Genomic DNA, 21,528 nt, shown 5'->3' with positions numbered 1-21,528 from the left:
GAATGTTAAAAACTGGCTGTGCTTAATTAAACCTTTCATTGTTTGCATAGGGAAATAGGTGATCACTGGCATCTAGCAATTCAAGAAGCAATTTTGGAGAAATGCAGTGATAATGATGGAATTGTTCATATTGCTGTTGACAAAAATTCACGTGAGGTTAGTGTCTTCCCAGTACCATGTTAATGCATTGTTTATCCCTGTCTGCTGGGCTTTAAAAAACCCTAACCCCCTCTCTTTCTTAATTGCAGGGTTGTGTATATGTCAAGTGTCTCTCTCCAGAATATGCTGGAAAGGCTTTCAAGGCATTACATGGCTCTTGGTTTGATGGTAAGGAAGGGGGTTTGTAACAAAACGTGGGTGGGAATGACAGAAGATGGGTGCAGTTGGAATTCTTTTAAATGGCGAAGTGTTCTATGTATAAGTTATTGAGTTGTAACAAAGGCTGGATCTTTTTAGTAGTCATCACCTAGTAAACTTGTTTCAGTGTAATAATGCATTTGTGTGTATTACATCCTGAAGCAACATGTAATAATACTGAGCTGGAAGGCTTCTCTTCTCTTTTCCTATTTCTTTGCCTTATAGGAAAGCTGGTAACGGTAAAATACCTGCGGCTAGATCGATATCATCATCGTTTTCCCCAGGCTCTTACTTGTAGCACTCCACTGAAGCCATCGAACAAACACATGAACTCTATGTCACATCTGCGTCTTCGGACAGGCACAACTAATTCTCAGGGAGGTTCCTGAGAAGTTTCTACAACTGCTAGGACTGTTACTTGCAACAGGAATTTTCCTGTTCGGCTGCCGTCTTCCTTTTTTAGTGCTTTTTGTATGTAATACTTTAATGAATTAAATAAAAGTTTGAACGTTCCAGAAATCTTGTTTCCAAAGGGACTTAGCAATGAGGCAGTAATACTGAGCTGACAAACACAAAAAGAATTGCTTCAGGATGTTTTCCGGGGCTATAGTAAACCAATGCATTTAAGTTTTGCATGAGGAATACCGACTTCATTATACATTTGCAGATGTGGTGACTGTATTTTTGCACCAAGAAGTGTTTTTGATAATACAACAGCATGGAGAAAAGATGACTTCCTGTATTTCCATAGTTTCCTGTGAAATAATCTTGTGGGTATTTTGTAACAACCGACCTACAGTTCCTGATGGTGAATAAGTTAAATTTTATTTTTCAGTCAATATTAGGATTTATTTTTTTTGTTGCTGTATAAGAATCTTTTCTGCAGCTGAGGGATGGGGAAAAGTTAATCTGGCATTAGTGGTTGCATATAAGTGTGAGGGAAGACGAACCAAATGCAGATGTACTAGGTTTTGTATATAAATGTAAATGCTGGTGGTGGCAAAAATGGTTGTGTTCCGTGAGGATGTCTGCATTGAAGCAGTGAATAAGCTTCCTATTTTATTCAAACCCTAATGTTTTATATGGTTTTGGCTGTTTCATGACAAGAAGCCAAATACCTTAAAGCGTTAGATACAGGTTAAATATCTTTTATAGGTTTTATATTAAAATACCTGACTATGATTTTGTGTGAAAGGTCTGATACCAATTGTAATGAATTCAAATTTGTGAGCAATAAAGAAGCAATTGGCAGATACTGGAAAACTATTTTGTGAAAAGCTGTATTTATTATTACAATTGCCAGGGCTGTGACAAAATACCATTGGGAATAAGTGACTTTCCCAGTACATGCCATCTTGTTGTAATGAACCAGTTACCTACTGAAACTTAAAAAGGTACATGCTTCCGTGCAACAGTTTTGGCTGATGCAAACTAGAATTCTGGCTGACAGTAAACCTTGTGATTCTGAGCTTGTAAATTTACTAACATTGACCTAGAAGTACAGAATTGTTGCGGAGAAGCATAGTTGCAAATCTAAGATTATTGGCTTTACTAATCCCCACTCCTACAACAGTTTTACGTACTTAGCCAGCTGAATATCCTGTAGGAGGTGAGACTGGAAGCACACCAGTCCCACAAACTTTACTGAAACTCACTTTGTAGATACGATGGATTTGCAGCATGAACTTGCACAAATAATGCACGTTTTTCTTATGGTTAAGTAAACATGATGCACACTATTCTGCAACAGAAAATCCTCTTGTGCCTTACCTTTGTGCTTTTGTGGGCACCATGTTTATTATTGGAGAGTTTGTAAACCGAGAAAAGATTTTAAATCCTCAGTTTTATGTCTCAGATGCTAATGAATGAGTATATATAATATATAATCAGCCATGCAGAATCCTACTTACCGAGGACAAGTACATATTTTTGATGGGTAAGTAGATTGTGCCAGGTCTGGTAGATTTTGATGAGTTTTACTATATACATATATGTATATGTATAATATACATGTATATGTATTATATATGTATATAAACTAATTTTGTTGTATTTGATGTGCATCATAGTGATCTGTTAACCTGACCTTAGTGACCCCATCTTGTGACCTGTTGCAAGAGTGAATGTACAAATATTTGTGGCATTTTAAAAGGTCGCCTCGATGCAAATGCATCTATCTTGCTTCTTAAAGTATATTTCTTGTAAACACTGTACATTTTATTATTGTAATATTGTACTATTATGCAGCTTATTTTACCTTAAACCTGTTAAGTTGACCAATGTCCCTTCCTGCGAGACAGAGGGGAATGTGTATAATAACTGAACATTTGAGGAAATTCAGATGTTTGTTGTAATTTGTCACCCTGTCCTGTAAAAACAAACAAAAAACCAAACCAAACTCGAATTAAAGGTTTATTAGGGGTTTTTATATGTGTCTCACCTAGATAGTTGGGTGTCTTTCTGACTTGGATACTTTTTCATCTGGGGGTGAGGGGAGGGCATGAATTCATCACAAATGCCTAACTTTTAATGTTTACTAGGATTTGAAACTGAACAGGTGCTACTGCGAGCTGAGCTCATCACTGAACTTCACTTAAAGCTTGAACTTTGTCTGGAGTTTGGACATAGGGATCGTATAATTCCCTGTCGTTACATTTATACTATGCTGTTTTAAACTTGTATTTGAAGGGTTAGGGGCTGGGGGGGGAACGACCAAAGAACGGGGGTTTAGGTTCATGATTTATGAGCATTTGCTCATTGTGGAAGAAAAGTGGCATGGCGAGAATTTCGCTGTAGCTCTACCCCTAACTCCCATACAGAAGGTGGGCAGTAGAGCCCATCTCATTCCCCTGCCCGTCAGCTTAGCGCAGTCGCTCGGCCTGCAGCCACCAGTGGGAGCCCCGGGCCGAAGCCGTCGCGCCCCGCAGAGCCGCGGCTGCCCCAGCGCGATACCCGAGCAGGTAGGTGGGGGCCGGAGCCCGGCTTCCTCCGCTCGGAGCGGAGATCCCAGGCCTTGAGCCCTATCCCCCCCCCCGGCTCCATCGGAGCGGCTGGGAAACCATTTCGAAGGTGGACCCTTCACGTTAAAGGGCAGCGGCTCTGGCCTGGTGAGGCGAGGCGAGACGGGGTCCAGCCCTCACCGCCGGCTGCCCGGGCCCAGGCCGACCCTGCAGCGTGCCGGCTGCCGCCTCCCTCCGTGCCGGCTCCATGTTCATATTTGGCGTTGGCCGCCGGTGCCCAGGAATTTCCCGTCATGCTCCCCGGGCGGCGGGGCCGTCACCGCGGTCCCGGGGGGCTGGGACCGCTCGCTCGCTCCCTCGGGCCTCCCCTCATGTGCGCTGTGCCGCTGCCGCCGCCGCTCCTCTCCGCGCTCTGCCTGGCGCTGGCGGCCGCCGCAGGAGCCGCAGGTAGGAGCCCGGCTCACAGCTGGACCCCGGGCGGGTGAGCCGGGGGCTGCGGAGGGCTGAGGGGAGGAGCGGCCTCTGCGCTGGGGGCGTTGGGCCGCACCTGACGCGGCTGTGGCGAAGCGTGACGGGGCGGGCGGGGAGGGGGTCACCGCTGACGGGCACCCCGGGGCCTGCCCGCGGGGCCGGGTCTGTCCCCGTGTGACGGAGCGGGCCCCTGACGGGGTTTGCCCGGCAGCGATGCTGTGGAGTGCCGGTGTCCGCCGCATCGCCTGAGCCCGTAGCACCCGGTGTCCCTTGGCTGTAGGTGCCGCTTCTGGCTCAGAAGAGAGGTAGATCGTTTCTGGGGTACAGCAACACAGCTGGCGGGTGAAGCGGCCATTCACCGGGTGCGCAGTTAGTTCAGCTCGGCTGCGGTCCCCTGCTCCGTGAATTGCGTTTCATTGGTCAAAAGAGGAGCTTAAACTTCATATACGCGTTCAGAATTCGGTCGTGTTTTTATAAGGGAGTTCGGGGCTCTCACTGTGTTTGGTTTGTGTTATGCTACTGACAAATACAATCGATGCAAAAAATAGATTTATTTCTTGCTGTTCCCTTTCCAAGCTTTACTTGGGTATAGAAATGACACTCCATTAAGCTTCCTGTGACATTTGACAAGTCTGCTATAAGTGCTGTTTTTTTGCTTAAGCTGAAATTCCAGTCATCCTCCCTTCAGAATAAAGGTGTGGTGATCTTAAACAGGGATAACTGTGTGTTGAAACTATCAAGTCTAACGGCAGATGCCCACTGTACTCTAGTGATAAACATCTGATCTCTGTAAGAGTTCTGACCTTAAACACAGCTTTCAGGGAAGCACAGAGCCTTACATTATATATGTTATCCTTTACATAACATTCTATATATTATACTTTTATTTCTTTCTCCTTTAAGCTTGCTGTTGGTACTGGGCTGGCTCTGAAGCTGCACCCTGCTCGAAATGCAGATGTCAGAATGAGGTATCTGCAGGAGGCAGGTCCTTTGCCTTGCCCATGTGGCTTGTTTATGGCAGGCGGTCTGTAAGTGGAAGAGCCAGCTCCACTCCCGCTCTGGCACAGTGCCGTTCAGCTGAACCCAGTGTTTGATGCTTAGAATTCACCCCGGTGATGTTCTTGCCCTTGCTGAATTGACACGAGTGCTTGCTGTCTCATTTGCCAGGGATTCCCAACTTTTCAGTGCACTGCTGCATGCCTTTGCAGTTTGTCATGATTCCTTGTCTGCCAAATTTGGTTGGTAACGGTGCCCTTTAAGTCTAATTCTGGAAGTAGTTTCCCTGTGGCTTGTCGTCTTAATCAGACATTTGCTCATAGTTTGTAAGAGAATCGCCTGCCTTGCTGTTCACATGCCTTATTTTAGAGCAGTGTTTCTTAATTGTCTTTTAAAATCTATGCAGAGAATTAAATCTGATTAATAGCATGCCACTGTTGCCATATGATCCTGGAATTCCAAGAGGAGAGAAGATAATTCAGTTTCAAATAAGTTCTGCATTGATTTCTCAAAACCACTAAAGTTAGTGAAGCCATAAATAGTTCATTCCAGAATGTGGTTGGTTGGTCCTTTTCCTGTCTGACATTCCTTGGATCTTTATAATACACATTTGAAAACGTTCTTTAGGAGGAAAAAAGAATTCTGTTTTCCCCTCAAAAGCACAGTCTTTAAAAGCAGTGCCTTTGTGTATGGGGTAATGTTTCTATATTCGGTAGCAAAGCCATATAAAGCAGTTGATCCTAGACAAAAATAACATCTTTTGACTGAATGACCTTGCTTATTTTTCCAAGTGGTGGCGTTTCAATGCTCTCACAGGGATTTGGTTAATACGCATTTTTGTGTTTGTACATACTGTAAGAATTCCTAACAGCTGTTGGTTAAGGGAAACTTCCCCATGAGGAAGGTATTTGGTACTTTGCCCTCATAGTTACGAAGGTAAAGGAGAATCTTGTTTACCTACTCACGCTTTGTCAGTTTGTAAGATGACACTTGTTTTTGTGTCCTTGGAGATCCAGCCTGTTTATTATGTTGGAAATGCGAGAAAATGAAGATTGGCTTTTAGGGGGAATTATTAATGGTTCCTTTGTTATTCATTCTAAAAGCTGGGGGAACAGGAGGGAGAGGAGGGAGAGAAGAGATCGCTCTGTTAAGGATTTAATCTTCTCAGACAGAAGGTTAAGAAGCCTGCCGGTCTGCATCAGACTGGCATCGCTACAAGCCACTGATGCAGCAAAGCCATCCAATTTTGAGGTAGCTCTGTTGAGCTGCAGAGTTTGAGTGAGTGTGTCCTCATTACAGAGCAACTCTGGCTCTTCATAGAGTGCAGCATTGTATTAGTCATAGGTTGGGAAGATGACCATCTTTCCCCCTTTCTATCCTTTTTCTTTACTTTATTAAAAGCTGCAGTTTTCACAGCACCCAGACTATGAACTTAAGCTATGGAGTCTTTAATTGCTGGGAAAAGTGGGATAGATAAGCCATCAGCCTAATTATAGCCCTGATTTGTTTAAATGTTCCTTTAGCCAAAAAACTCCCAGAAAATTGGACCCTTAAGTTCCTGGGGTATTTATGATGGTGTGTAGGAATTACTGTAGAATAAAGTTGGGTATGGATTTATCTTTCCCTGAGTAACTCTTAAGTTGGTATGCTTATTTTGGAACAGGCTCCAGGGCTAGGGTGTTTCTTGCTCTGGAATAATCATGTCCATACATGGAGTTATTTAGAAGCTACTTTCTTTACACAAGTAGGAGGTCTTTAAAACATAACAACAAAAAACTTGCCAGCTTTTTGAGCCTTTTCTTTTTAGTGTTTCAGAGTAAGAAATGACTACAGGTTATTTTTTCCTTCCCTCACTCTTGTTGCTTTGTTGGAATTGTATTATCTTTTTGGATGCTTCATTTGCCTCAGAAAGATATTAGGTTCTCAGTGAACTATTAATAGGTACTAGTTAAAAAACCCCAAAACAACACAAAACTAAAGACTGAAGTCCTCCTGCATGGAAATTTGTGAATGTGTAACCAACCAGCAACGTTTTAAAAGTAACTTCCAACCAGCCACTTAAGAAAAGGAAGGGAGCACGTACTTCATCATTAACTTATACCAGAAGATGAAGAATGTCAGTCTGGGTTTTAATGGGAATTTTTGTGTCCTTAATCTATAAAGATGGTGATCCTTATGTTTTGTCTGAAAATAGGGTAGAAAGAATTCTTTGGGAATGCCACTTATGGTGAGGTAACTGAAAATTATAATTTATCTGCTTAGCTTCAGCCTTCTGGTTCTCATTTAGCAATCTCAGTTCCAATAGCATTATCTGAAAACCACACAATCTAGCAACTGGAACTGGGGATCAAGAGGATTTTCTCAGTAACGACTTTAAGACCTGAGGAATTGAATGATACTAGCCCAAACCAGGCTAGAACAATGCTGAAACTTATAAGGCGCTAACATGGTTTTGCTGTCTTCACTGACTTAGGTTATAGTTTAGCATTGTTTTGTAACATGATTAATAGCATAAGTACTTCTTTATTTAGGCTGAGCCCTGGAAGTGATCTTTCCACTAAGTTTGGGATTTACACATGATTCAGCTTCTGAGCGTTGCACAGAGTCCAAGGACGGGTCTTCTGCAGAGCTCCCCAGTTCACTCTTTCAGTAGCATTGGAACACCAGGATTAATGATTTATTTGAAATCTGGGCAGCAGCTTAGCAGACTGTACGTAGTGTGCTAACACGTTGTTCTGTTGGGACCTACTACCACATCCAAGAGATCTTGAGAGTGTCGTGCATGGCATTTAGAAGTATTTCCCCAAGGGTCTCTTTTGACTCTGTTCTTTCAAACAGGGGCAACGCCTTCGTGTTTCACCTGATGGAAAACAAATCCCTGCTACCAGGGAATAACAATAGTGCTGATGGAAAGTAGCTGGCAAATGCCACCACTTTCACTCCAACTGCACAATGAAAATGGAAAAAAAAAGAGGAAAATCAACACAAGGAACCTTAGCAGCTTCCTGGGGATGTGATCTGTGCCAGTCGTGGCCAAACAAAACAGCACAGAAAATGTTGGGTCTGGCTGAGGGATTGACCTATTCTAGTTCCTCTTTGCACGCATGGGGAGTGCAGGTGATTTTAACACTTTGAGGACCCATGTGGTGGGTTGGCTCGGGTGTAAGCCAAGTTTCAGTTCATGCAGACAGTGTTTGACAGCATAGTCTGGCCTTGGGCCTCCTGTGGCAGTTTCAAAAGCAAGTGTTGGTCTGATGTAAACTTGCTGTCCTTGCTCAAATCAGCTAAGAAAAATGGTTAACTTTGCCCAAGCAGGCTTTGCCATCCAGGTCAGATTGTCACCATCCTGCTGCTGGGTAGAAGCTTGGTGTTAAATATAAACCAAATGCAGATCTCTCCTTATGTGTCTTGATGACAAGCAGTCACAGCTAACACCTAGTTCAAGTCAGATTTGCACTAGTGAGTGATCCAGCAGTGCACGGATTCAGTGTCTTGATGCTGAAACCGAGGCTTGCAGATCAGATAGTTGCTTGGGCTTCTGCTCTGTTGCACCAACAGCACTGCCAGTAGCCATAGCAGGAGTTGGAGGGAGAGAAGGGAATAAGATGGGAACGGATGCATAGGCTGCCAGCTCAGGGACAGGCAGGAAAGCTGAGGTGAATGAGCCAGCTCTGTGAAGTTAAAGCCCTGAGATGCAAATTCAGAAGCTCCACAAGTAGTGATTTGGGTTTACTGTAGCTTTATCATCTTGGCTTTCAAGTGGCTGCAGAAAAAGAAAATCAGCCCTTTTGGTCAGAGCCTTAGTATTTAACTGCTTGCTGTGGGAACTGTACTTTTAGACTGTACCTTCTTTTTTTCCTATTTGCTTTCAGGATTTGAATTACTGTTTTATTAGGTCTTCTGTATATACAGTGGAAAAATACACTGGGGTGACAGCACAATTTCTAACATCTCGTAAGAGAAACCATTAGGGTCAGTGTAGGTACTTGGTTTATGTGTTCTTGCTTTTACTTAAAAGCTAGCACATGTGAGGAACAAGATCACCAACTTGTGTAACACATTAGTGGCTCCTTCAGGAAGGGACCCATCAGATGCTGCTGGTTTCTATCTCCTATTAGAACCTGCCATTGCTCATCCCAAACCACAAGGCAGCTCTCCTACTTGCCTCTGAACTTGAGAGGTGCTGCATTGTACCGAACTATTTTAGCAGTTGTTGAACCATGCTGGGAAGGTTTACAAAGGATGCTTTTCAAGACCCTAAGACTCTGCCCATGAAGTCTTTTAAAACGTGAAATCCAGTAGCTGTCTGGGGGAAAAAGAGCCTTTTGTTGTTGCTCTGTTATGTATGAATTGCAGAGTAGTAGATTTTTATCTAATGACAGTCAAGTGATGACTGTGACAGTAATACAGGCAGTGTAATAGCTGGGTGATGTAATGCTATTTAAGACAAGAGCAGGTTTGCGGAGCATTATACCATCTCTGCCGTCACTCCTGTAGACTAAACAAACCAAGTTCTTAAAAAAAATGTTTGTGGGGATTTGGTTTTCTGAACCACTCTTTTCTTTGCTCCTCCTCTGGACTTTCCTCAACTGCCTCTGGCCTACATCTCCAACCAGAGGCGTATTCCAGTTGATACCTCACTGCTCCTGAGGGGAGCACATTTCCTCCCCAGCCCCTCCTGAGCTGTTCTGTTTGACTCTCCTCTTTATTAATAAACTCCAGATTGTCATTTGTCTTTTTTGTTTTTCTTTTAATAGTTTCACCCTTGGCTCAATTCCTTGTCACTGTAACCTTGACATCCTTTTCTGCAGTACTGCTCTTGTCTGAAAGTCTTCCTTTTAGTTTTATGTGTTTGAGGATTTCCTTTAAAGTCCAAAGGTTGTTCTTTGTACTTGGCTGTATTGATTTTTATTTTACTGATTTTTGATCATTTCTTCACTTTATTAAGGACATCCTGTTGAGCCCTTTAGAGTGCATCATGCTCCTTCCAAGTTGGTGTCTCTGCAGTTTTAATCAGACCACTTTGCTGGGTTCTGACCCTAGGCAGTAGAAGTGCTGGATGAGTGTGTTTTTTCAAGCAGCTCTGCACCCATGTTACAGGACCTTGATCCTGAAGGAAGGGGCTTTTCCAGCTTGCTCGGTCAAAAAGTGTATTTGAGATCTGCTGGATTTACTGCTTTCCTTCTGCCTGTAGAATAGAAGGAAGGAAGGAAAATACATTTGTTGATGGGGTGAGATTCAGGCAAGTCCATCTTGGCAGCTTATCACTTTTCTAAGTTTCAGTTGCCTGTTTATGGATTGTTTAGAAACTTGTTTCAAAAGCTTTCTGGGTGCAGGAGGAAGGCTATGGCTGTGTAGTTCACCAGTTGCTCTTTTCCCCCGTTTTAGAAATGGATGTTGTCAGCTTGCTTCCGAGCTTTCAGAAAAGGAATAGCCTTTCAGAAGTCCTCCAGGGTGCCTGCTCTTTGCTGAGTGATTGCCCCAGCTTGTTTCCAAAACGCCGTAGGATAAATTTCCTAACCTGTCAGAGGAGGAGCAACCACAGACAAAAGTTGCAGACACACAAGATAGCTCCATCATCTCACTCATGAGAAGATGAACCACTCATGAATAGTGTGATTCAGAATTAGTGTGCCTAATTTCAGTCTCATGTTTATCCAGCTAATGCACCTGAATTGAATTTCTAAGCAGGAGCAGGAAAGCTTCATAGGTTTTAATAAAGTTCTCTCTCTCAAAAAGGCGCAGCTTCTGCAGCTTCATTGACAAGACAGTTCACTGCAGAGGCTGGTGACTGGTGAATGATGCTCCACTGACAATTTGTGTGCAGAGCAAGGTCTGTGCAATAGATTCCAGTGATTCAAAATCAGTCACTGTGGCTGCTTCAGATGATGACCTCTGTTTCTTAAAAAGTCTCTCAAATATATTGCCATGGAAGGTCATCTGGGTATTCAACCTATTTCTAACCTGATATCTATTGTGTGTGTTGCTTGCTTTACGCAGAGTTACAAATAGTGAAATTTGCAGGTGGGCTTCACTCGTCATAGCTTATGGTTTATTACGGAATCAGAATGGTTTGGGTTAGAAGGGACCTTAAAGCTCATCCAGTTCCAACACCCCTGCCACAGGCAGGGACACCTTTCACTTAGAGCAGGTTGCTCAAAGCCCTGTCCAGCCTGGCCTTGAACGCTGCCAGGCATGGGGCAGCCACAGCTTCTCTGGGCACCCTGTGCCAGCACCTCAGCACTCTCACAGGGAAGAACATCTCCCTAATGTCTAATCTAAATCTACCCTCTTCTAGTTTAAAACCATTCTCCCTTCTCCTGTCACTATATGCCCTTGTATTATTTTCTTGTTTTGCCTAGCAACTACATAAGATTTCCAGAGATCTAGATAACTTTTATCTGTCAATTTCCGTATAAATACACATACAAATGTAAGAGAATGAGGATCATTCTCTACATATATACCAATGCTATAAAAATAACCTACTCAAAAAACATACCAGAATCCCAACAAGTAATTAGTGTTTAGGAAAACCACAAAGTGGGCGGACATGGTGCTAGTACGTCCCTTGTTTCAGTTTGAGAAGGGGTGCTGAAGGTTGCACGCTCAGCACTGGGATGTACTGAAGTGAACTGTGGGAGAAGAGTGGTCCTGTGCTGGGACTGAGGATGCTGTGAAGGCATGGCTGAGTCACTGAGGAATGCCTGAGTGAAATGTCAGCACCAAGAGGGGAAAGAGGGACTCCCGATGTTTCAAGTGTAGGGTTTCCTTTTTTGGAGCATGAGTCCAAGTAGGACAGGAACAAACTGTATTTTGGGGCAATGAAGTTCCTGACAGCGGGCTTTGGCAGGAGGGGCTCCCTGCGGGTGCTGTGCTGCTGCGTCTGCTGAAGGAAGTGGAGCAGATGTCACTTCTCAGAACTGATTATGCACAGAAAACATCCAAATTTATTTTAGAATCTTGATCCAGGTGGGAAACTGAACTGCAAAGCTTTGAAACCAGCAAAAGGCTGAGGGAAGAGGAGAACAAAGTTGGTGGCTGCACTGTTCCCTGGGTGACCCTCCAAACGAGAGCTGCTGAACTGAGCAGTATTCCTAACCCGTGAGCCAGCTGCATGGGCAGGGGCAGCCCTGGTGTGGGTCTGGGGGGAATCTGTGCAGGACTGGGGGCTGCTGCCAACCTTCGGCATGTGGGTCTGGGAGGGCTCTGTGTAGAATTGCAGGGCTGCATCAACCCTGGTGTGTGGGTCTAGGGGATTCCATGCAGGACTGTGGGCTGCATCAGCCCTGGCACTGTTATGCTCACTCCAACAGAGCAGGTGAAAATATTCGTGTTTTTGCCAAAGGTAAGTACATTTTGCTATGCAGAAAGGTTTTGCATGGTTACTGTTGGCTGCAGGTCTAGCTGGTCAGTATCAGATGAGTGTTGTCTTTGTTTTTGAGTGCATGTAGGGCTGGGGAAATGTGTATTTAAAAACAGTGATGTTTAATTAACATTTTCAGCCAATTAAAGAAGTGGAGGAGACACCTTTGCATTCTGGACACTTGAAAGAGAACTGAAGAGAAAGGAAATCATCAAAGCCGATTTTAAAGTAATACATTTAGCTCGAATTAATATTTCTTTTGTTCATGAATTGACAAATGGCTCTAGGATGCCTGGAGGTGCAGGTGTCCCACACATCAGTGTAAACACGGTTAGTTAATTTAAAAAACAAAAAAACCAAAACAAACAACTAAGTTTGTGGATTTTAAAACTGGACTGGAATGAAAATTGGAATTCTGCCCACACAGACTGCAGGTAACAGTTTTCATTGATAAAAGTTTGTCTTTGGACATTTGCTCTTGTAAGAAGGATAAAGAGTCCTGAATAAGTGTTTCTGTCCCTGTAATTATCTAAATACAGGTAGATGTACATATAATCCTGGTTATTAAGTAATGGTAATTATATATATATATATATTTTGCCAACCATGATACTTAATGACAGCCCAACCAAGGGAAGATTTGTGTCACAGAAATGCAAATAAAAGTGTTTGTTAAACTAATCCACCTTGGCAGTGGTTTAAAATCGAATAATCTTTATATTTGAATCAAATTTATTGCTGTTAGGAGAGAAATCGTTTTCTTTGCTCTCTCAGTTTTGAATCATTGACATTCACTATTAACTGATTGTACCAGAAGTTCAAAGAAGATTTACAGTATAAAGAGAAATACTCTTTCTTTATTTGCTGTAGTGTCTCCTCACTGCGGTTCATAAACATAAAAGTACATCTCTGACCAGGGAAAATTTAGGAATTTCTGTTTTACTTGATGGAATTTTATTGTGATATGCATTAGATGTTCTTTTAATTTATTTTTTTCAGCTGTGTGAAGGTTCTTTGGTTTTAGGATGGTTACAGTGTGTGAGCCATTCTTTTAGGTTTCTTTGTGCAGTATCACGATTTCTTTGTGCTCTATTTTTTTAAACTATTTTTGGATAAAAGGCTGAGGTTTATCTTGGATGTGCATAATGCTGCTCTGCATTACCTTTGTGACGCAGTCTGTGTGATCAAAGGTACATTTCTAAAGAGTGCTTTTATCCTCTTGATATATCCATAGACTTCTGTGCGCTGAGGATTGTATTTGAAGGATAACTTAGCAGGAGACTGTGCAACACCTGATTTTATGGAAGGGAGATGGCTCCTCTCTGTGGTAATAAGCGGTATTGGTTTATGGAGAAAGCCACGTAGAAAATTTCCATGTAAGGGAGGCTGCTGTGGAGGGATTGGCAGCGATGATGTCTGCAATTGGAAATGCTTTTCTAGTAGCTGGGTTGATAAAAAAAGAAACAACCAACCTGAATCGGTCTGAAGTGTAGCTATGGCCGCTAACAGTGCTTTCCTTGTGAGCTGTGGTACAAAATGAGAGATCAGTCAGGTCTGGTTCACTGATCTAAAAATTACATTTTCTCACGTAGTAAATTATAAAATATAGGGAGGTAATTCAGCTTTCAAGTGCTGAAGAACTGAATGCTGAATGAAATAACGCAGGCTGATGTGCGTCTGTGTGTGTCTTTTGCACTGGAAGTTTACTGTTCTAGGAGGGTGCATGGCATTTGAGGCACAATATGCATATACATGTAGATAGATGTTAGTACCAACCACTTTTTCAATTGAAAGACTTTTAAATATCTTAAAAATCTGCTGGCCAGGGACTTCCTATAGTAATTCCTGTATTCACTGTAACAATCCCATGGCATCTGACCCTGCACTGAGGATGCTTTAGTTCGCTCCTCTGGCAGGGAATGTTGTTGTTCTTTGGTGGTTTTTATTCCCTGATGCAGAGATGGTTAAATCAGAGGCCAAAGTCATGGCTGAAATCACATCTGGTTTCAGGGACCTTAGACTAGAAAGCATCATTTCTGCATTTCCTTACAGTGCCTCATGAAACAGGGTCATGAAATTTAACTTGTCTGCGATGCTTCAGAATTCAGCTGCTCTGTGCAGCAGAGGTGACAGCTTCCTTTCTGTCATGCCTCATGCACCACAGCCCATCTGAGCCATGCGGGACAGGAGTGCACAGTCAGCAAACTACACAGGGCTGGTTTCCATTCCTCTCATTTTAGGAACGAGTGAGATGATGCTCTTTTCAAACGAGTGCACTTGATGTTTAGGATTAGAAGTGCTATGAAGTCAGAACACTTCTCATCTGGAGGCTTTCTGTTTGCTTCATTTTTATGAGATATTCTACCCAAGAGGAACAGCTGGTATCATTTATCTATTGTGTATGGTCACCCAGACAGGTAAGCCTAGTGAGCTGAGGAGCACTGTGTAACACAATGTAAAAGAACTCCCATTCCAGATGATGTATTTGTTTAATCATTAGAATTTGTCTATTTTTCTTTGAGAAGTAAAAACTAATGCAAAGCTGTTTCAGAAAAGCAGAACAGATATTCTTTTGGAGGGCTTATGTTCACTGCTAAAAGATAAAGCTGTATTTCACCTTTTGGTAAAGGACCAAAATTGAAAACTGAATAGAAATCTTGTTAGCTCCACTGTGTTGGTAAGCTTGAAAGGTAAATACTGATGGAGAGGAAGAGTATCGAATTGACCTGATGGTAAAAACAGGCATCATGTCTTCAGTGCTAGAGTACCTCTTGTATAGATCTATCCACAGCAGTAACCCAGAAGTTTTTAAGCTTTGCTTTTTCTTTTAGTTCTGAAAGTGTTTACTGGGGAGGAATGCAAAAAGCTTTTGAGCTGGCCAATCGGAATTGTTAAATTAAGAGGTTACTTCCAGAACACTTTTATCTCCTCATCTGAGCACCAGAAGCAATTAAATCGTTACCACTGGCTGGAGAGGACTGCCTGGAATGGAAAAGATTAGATATTTTTAAGATGTTGAAAGGATCGTGATTCTCGGAAAAGACCCATTTAAGTGTAGTTTATGACCGCTGTAGTTATAAACTCACTGCCGTAAAAGGAATGTGCTGTGTGTTGGCAGGCTATCAAGTCAGGGAAAATGAAAGTGCAGATCAGCGCTATTTTAGTGCATCAGATCGGGGAGAAGCAGGAATGGACAGGGGAAAATCCCAACTGACCTATATTTACTCTCCTCTCGGAAGTATTGCCAGTCATAACTATTGGGAAACTGTCTGCAAACGGCAGATGTGTGAGTGCTTGCAAGGCTCAGAGACCTGCTGGTTTCTGCCCTTAGCCAAGAATCTCTTTGATCCCAGGCTTGGGAACACCTCACTTGTCTAGGCTCTTCTCCTTGGGGTCTGTCCACAGTTTGTATTGTCTCTGCAGTTCCACTTTGCTCTTGCCATTTCATGTTGCCCACAATGCTTGCAGTGTCTTGTCTCTACATTGATGAAATCTTCCATTTTACACCCTTCCTTAAAGACCAAGCTGGACTCCCTTGAGCAAGGACCCTCTTGAGTTTTGTATTACTTAAAAAACTAATTAACTCTCTCCTCCCCTTGTACTCACTGTAGAACGGGTGGCCTTGTCATCCCCACTGTATAAGGCCATGTCCTTTGCTGCTCAGAGGGCACCAGTCCCACTGCTCTGCTGTGTGCAAATGTTAAGTAGTAGAACAAGGAGGATTCAGCCTCAACTCCTCTGTGGGAGCAGTTGCAGAACAGGGAGGCATTAATGTGCTTTCCCCCTTCTTGCTTTTTGGGAGGGTACAACCTACAAAAACCCCTTTGTTTTGATTGTCCTCTCACATCTCAGGCCTTTTCAGTTTGGGCCCTGGACACACCTCTGGGCTTTAGTTACACCAGTACACCAGTGTCTTTGTTGCCAAACTGGTCTTTCAGTAGCTGGAGATGGGAGCACTGCAGCAGCCAGTTTAGCATGCAAAGAGGGGTATTCCTGTAAGGGATTGTGAGCTTCCCATCTTTGGCAGCTGGTGCTAGAGAGAATGTCAGCTCAAATCCGACCATTCTGTGATTCCATGATAAATCAGTTATTAAATGGAAATTAAATATACCTATTTGCTCAGATGTAGCATGTGTCTTCTATAAATAATTTTGCTGTTCTGGATAACTGTTCTAATATAAATGCAAACTCACAGGCATTCGGAGCCCTACCTCATTACTTAGCATATTTTTCTCCTCAACAACTGAAATCAGTACAATTATCCTGAATTGTGTGCAGAGGTTTCAGACCCCGGTTTGTTTTGAAGATTTTAATGGTTATTTTACTGGAGAGATAACCCTCCTTTGATGGAGAAGTAATGTCTATGTAATAAAGCTGCAGCTTTTGCTGTGCTCCTAAAAAGATCTCTGATTCACCTTAATGGGAGACTTAAATGCAGCCTGAGGATGGAATGTGGAGGGTGGTTAGTCCCTAAGGCTTGTCACCATGCATCACAGAGTGGAACCTGTGAGCAGGTGGGAATATACATTCCCACTATAGGGAGAGCAGTGCTTTCATGCTGTCTGATAGTTTCTCATCTTCTTTTCCTGATTTCTGTTTTTTTGTCCCATTTCAACCTTTAGATTTTAATTCTTCCCATGTTCATCCAGCTGTTATCATGATGAATACAGAAGATACTGAAGCTTCCCAGCTAGGATGTGAAAGGTTACATCAGTAACGTTAATAGAGTGGGCTTTATTACTGCATTTCACAGGAGAAAGAGTGCAGTGCTGTGGGCATGGTGAAGAAGCTGTAAGAGCAGGGGAGGACCTCCTTCACCCCTCGAGCATGAGCAGCCACAGCGTGTGCCACACTGAATCTGACAGTATCCTGAAGCCAGCCTGGTACTGGAAACCCTCTTATTGTGCATTCTGTATTGCAGAAAGGTGTGTGGTTTAGGTTTGAATTTCTATGATAAATACATTCAGATGCTATGGGAGGGGTTTAAGAAAAAAAAATCCAGCATAAGAGAATGTAAAATTCAAGAAAGCCAAAGTGTTTTGAACTTCACTGTTCAGGCTCCTCTCTAAGGGTGGTGCTAACTTCAAGTTTAAAGCTTGACGTTTCCTGGTGTTCCACTCAAATATTATGAGGTATGGCAGTAATTACCTCTTTTATCAGGGCACAATGTAAACTTCCTAAAAGTAGACTGGGTTGCTATTCAGTTTGCACATTCCAGCACAAAGAGCTAAGCAGAACATGCTTGACTTGAGAATGTTAAAAGTGATGTGGGAATTCAGGTCTAATACTTTTGATTTCTGTGGCTGTAACTGAGAAGCTACTACTGTATGAGGGGGGAAAAAGTCTATGCAGACAAGCATGCAAGTTAAACGCTGCGGTACTTTTGTAGACCCATAAGGCTAACATAATTAGTTTCTTTTAGAATGTTTTATGCCTCTTCAATAAGCTTTTGGGAAGCTTGTATTTACAGATACCTATGTTTTGCTGCATGTTGTTAGCTGTTAGTGATTAAAGTAGTTCACTCGCTCAGACAGTGGGCTGTTGCAAGGTATTTTAATAGCAGATCATGAACTTGTGAAGACACCTGGTTTGCATTATCAGTGGATGTCTAAGCACATGAAAATCCACAGCCAAAAAATCTCTTAGTGAATTTCCAAAGGTTTTGTCAGTTAGCTTTACGATTCTGTGCTGAATGTTTCAAATTCAGTACAATGCTTTGAGGCATGCAGCTGTCTAAAAATATAATTATAACCCCAGATGCATATTCACAGGGTGTGTGTGGTTTTGTTTTTGAGGGCTGAAGGTTGCCTCCTTGTTGTTCTAGCAGGCTGCTGGGAGGTCAGGCATGGTTAGACCAGGTTGTGAGGTGCTTCTGTTTGAGAATACTGTGTGCACTGCAGAGGGTGCTAGTTTTCTGAGATCTTGGATGAGAAGGGATAACTGTAACTCTTCCTTTGTCAATGAATAGTAACTAGCAGTCCTCATCCCCTTGTGCTCAGCTCCAGTCTCCTGCCACAGCTGGCAGCTTGGTGATGGTTACTGCATCAGACCCCATTAAATTTCTCCTTACAAGCTATTAAATACTGCCTTTACCCCTACCTTAGCACACACCACAACAAACTCAAGACATTTACCACAAATAGTGAAGTCCCTAAAAACTGCCAAGAGAGCAGGAGAGACCAATGGCTTTGGCATTAACAGAGAATGTGTTAAGGGAAAATTACTACGGAGTAAATAACTGTTTAGACAGAGCAACCCGTGATACACTGAAATAGTTGTTCGCATGGTTCTCTCTAGGCTGCACTTTTTGTTCTGCAGTCTGGTGGTTGCTCTGTTCAGTCTGCTGAATCTGACTGGCAGCAGCTTTATGTGAGCAAAACCCAAATAAAGTATAAAAAAAGATCCAAAGGCTGGAATAAATGTTTATATTCAGTATTCCACTAAGCTTTATCAGTGAAACATTTGGTTATATTTTGATTTATGTCAAAGTGGATAAATAAATAAAACCTTTGCAAGACAACTGTTTGAGCTTACTGCTGGGCTGGAGGAACTTAACAAAACAAATATTGATTAAAATTAGACTGTTAATGTAACACTTGAGCATAGCAGACTCACAGGCCTTCACTGTCTTCTAACTTCTGGTTGTTTGGGTTTCTCCAGCGTGGCAGTATTTTTGCTCTTTGCTTTTTCCAGTGACATAGAAATTCCTGACAAGAGCCTGGCTCTGGCTAGTGTGTACCTATCTCTAATTGTTTCCTGCCCTCCAAATGGGGCCACAGACTTGGGGGTGGGGGAGGGAAATTGGAAAAAATGTAGAAGCCTCACACTATTAAGGTCTCTTTATTGGGGCAAGGAAAAAAAGATTGTTCCCTTAAGAATCTGTGTATGTGGTTATTTATGTACTTGTGGAGGGCTAAAACATCACATTTTTCTTCTGAGAGCTGGGATTCTTATGTAATTTTAGGAATTCTGGACCTGAGTTGTCAGGAAAAACACTGACTATGGAAAAAACTGAAACCAGTGTTATCAGCTCCTGAGTTTTCAGTGTTTCCCTTACAGCTCTTAAAAACAAGGTGTGATAATACCAGGATTTAATATCTCAAGTTATCCCTCCCCAAAGAAATTTCTTTAGTTGCAGATAGAGGCTGAGAAAACATGACTAATTACAAGGTTCTTAATTTCCAAAGGACAAATTTGGCAGACCCCCTGTGTTATGATCATATTTATTTGGGGGCCGAACTTGGGATTTCTGAATGTTTTGCAATTGACAATATAGAAGCTCTTGAAAGCTGGCAATACTTTAACATACTCCAACATTAGGATGTCAACATCCTAAAAGGAAGGCTTTCCTGGAGTTGCAATGCGTATCATTGTAGCAAATGGCTTTTGGAGCACACTTAATGACATAGTTACTGCTATATTTGTATGATCTATAATGATTGGATTTACAAGCTACCTCTGAGTATAGTGTCCATCCCATAGCTTAGGAGAGCTGGGCAGGTTAAAGATCCATGCTGGTCCATACTGTGCTAGGTTAAAGAGTGCAGTGTGGTGAAGGGGCTCTAAGAGGTCTGGTGACACTGCAGGGCAACAGTGGAGGAGCCAGCAGTGTGCAGGGTGTTGCAGGCAGTGCAGCAAGCAGTAGGTGTTTAAAAAAAACAAGCAACAAAACTAAATCTTATGGTACCTAAAGGAAGCCACAAGGGATCTGTAGAGGGACTTTTTGCAAGGGCATGTAGTGATAGGGCAAGGGGGAATGGCTTTAAGCTAGAAGAGAAAGGAGATTTAATTAGACATTAGGAAGAAATTCTTTACTATGAGGGTGCTGAGGCGCTGGCACAGGTTGCCCAGAGAAGCTGTAGCTGCCCTATCCTTGGAAGTGTTCAAGGCCAGGTTGGACTGAGCTTTAAGCAACAAGTTCTAGTGGGAGGTGTCCCTGCCCATGCCAAGGGGGTTGGAACTGCATGATCTTTAAGGTCCCTTCCAATCCTAGCCATTCTGTGATCTGTAAGTGACATCACCCCTTCCCTGGACTGTGAGTTTTGTTCTCACCTCTTCATGGAGCTTCTCTCCTGCCACAGTAAGTGGTATGTTGCAGCACTGTAATAAAGATGTGGGGGGGGGTGACAACTCTGCATGGTGGGAGGGCAATGCTGCAGTAACCACTGTGGCTCAGGCATGCGACAGTCACATCAGCAGGCTGCTGTCTCCAGGCCACTGGTCCCAGTGCTGGTGATGTGGAGTGCTGTTTGGCATGGGTAGGTTCCCTTGGGGCTGAGGCAGGTGCCTCTAGCACTAGCATGGGATCTTGGCTTAACCTGGAAGGGTCTGAGTATGCACAGCACAGAGGTTTAAACCACACACAATGATCTTTTCAGGATGGTGTTTTCTTTCCGTGTTTCGTATGATCTGGCTGTTCGCATTTAATGAATCTGAGATGCAAATCCAGTTCTTGAACCTGTTGAAGGCTATGGCAAAGCCTGCATCAGCTGCAGAAAGAGCAGTGGAAAGATCTTAACCTATCACAAAACGTTACCATCATTCTCCCTCAGCCTGTTCTGGAGTTGGCAGGCAGGGATGAAGCACATCCAAACCAAATGTGTTAATTGTGGTGAGCTTGACTTTGCTCTGCCCTTCACTGATGCTTTAAAGCAGCTCTTACCATGGTCCATAAGCTCCCCTCAGCAGGGGTTTGTTGGCCTGTACCTTGCACCAGGAGGTCCCCTCCACTTGAAACTACTGGGCACTGCTGTAATGTACAGAGTAAATAGAAATCGTGACCAAAACTTCAGAAATAAAGGAATAAAATATATTAACTGCAATAAAGTGCCTTCATGAACACTCAGTTATATTTTATTGGGCTTTCAGGACTTATATAGCCTCTGAGTCTTTATGAATACTTGAAACTAAATAGCAACATCTTGGTGAACGCTGAAATACTTGACATTTTCAAGAGGTCAGAATCTATTTTATAATCCTCGGGAATTTCAGGTAATTTCCTTTAGGCTGTTTACACTTGAGGGAGTCGCGGTTCTGATGGAGGGGAGCAGGGAAGCAGTGTTGGGCTGGGAGCTTAGTCCTGAACCATGGGGGATGTGTGAGGGGAAGGTGAGGCCATGTATGCCTCACCTCTGCGCCATGCTCGTCAGGTGCCTGTGTCTGGCTAAGTCGCCGGCCATACAGGGACTGGCCTGTCCGTCAGCCCTTCGGCACGCTACGGTTATCGGTGCAGCGGGTCTGAAACGGCCACTTGGGAACACCACACCGCTGCAGCCAGGCGCTGAAAGGAGTCCCTATGAGGGTAATGGCGGCCGGGGCACCGTGGGCCGGGCAGTGCCAGGCCGAGGCCGCCAGGCGGCGCCGCTGTGCGGGCCGCGA

At 43.2% G+C, this 21,528-nt stretch overlaps 2 protein-coding genes across 2 annotated transcripts in view; both read left to right on the top strand.

The window, feature by feature from the left end:
- The window catches only part of LEMD3 (LEM domain containing 3), a 53,640-nt gene extending 50,855 nt beyond the window's left edge, over positions 1–2,785 (top strand). Inside the window, exons 11-13 of the mRNA XM_005155162.3 lie at positions 51–156; positions 249–327; positions 583–2,785. Coding sequence (XP_005155219.3) covers positions 51–156; positions 249–327; positions 583–746 — 349 coding nt within the window. The 3' untranslated portion in view covers positions 747–2,785. The remainder of the gene's footprint in view (positions 1–50; positions 157–248; positions 328–582) is intronic.
- A 951-nt stretch (positions 2,786–3,736) lies between these two features.
- Positions 3,737–21,528, top strand: part of MSRB3 (methionine sulfoxide reductase B3) — an 82,471-nt gene continuing 64,679 nt past the window's right edge. Inside the window, exon 1 of the mRNA XM_034063391.1 lies at positions 3,737–3,764. The gene's annotated coding sequence lies outside the window, so the exon portion shown is untranslated. The remainder of the gene's footprint in view (positions 3,765–21,528) is intronic.

The sequence above is a fragment of the Melopsittacus undulatus genome, chromosome 5 (genome assembly GCF_012275295.1).
Source record: "Melopsittacus undulatus isolate bMelUnd1 chromosome 5, bMelUnd1.mat.Z, whole genome shotgun sequence".
NCBI classification, from domain to species: domain Eukaryota; kingdom Metazoa; phylum Chordata; class Aves; order Psittaciformes; family Psittaculidae; genus Melopsittacus; species Melopsittacus undulatus.
The sequence above is the reverse complement of the archived record's forward strand: the minus strand, read 5'-3'. Positions and strand labels throughout refer to the sequence as shown.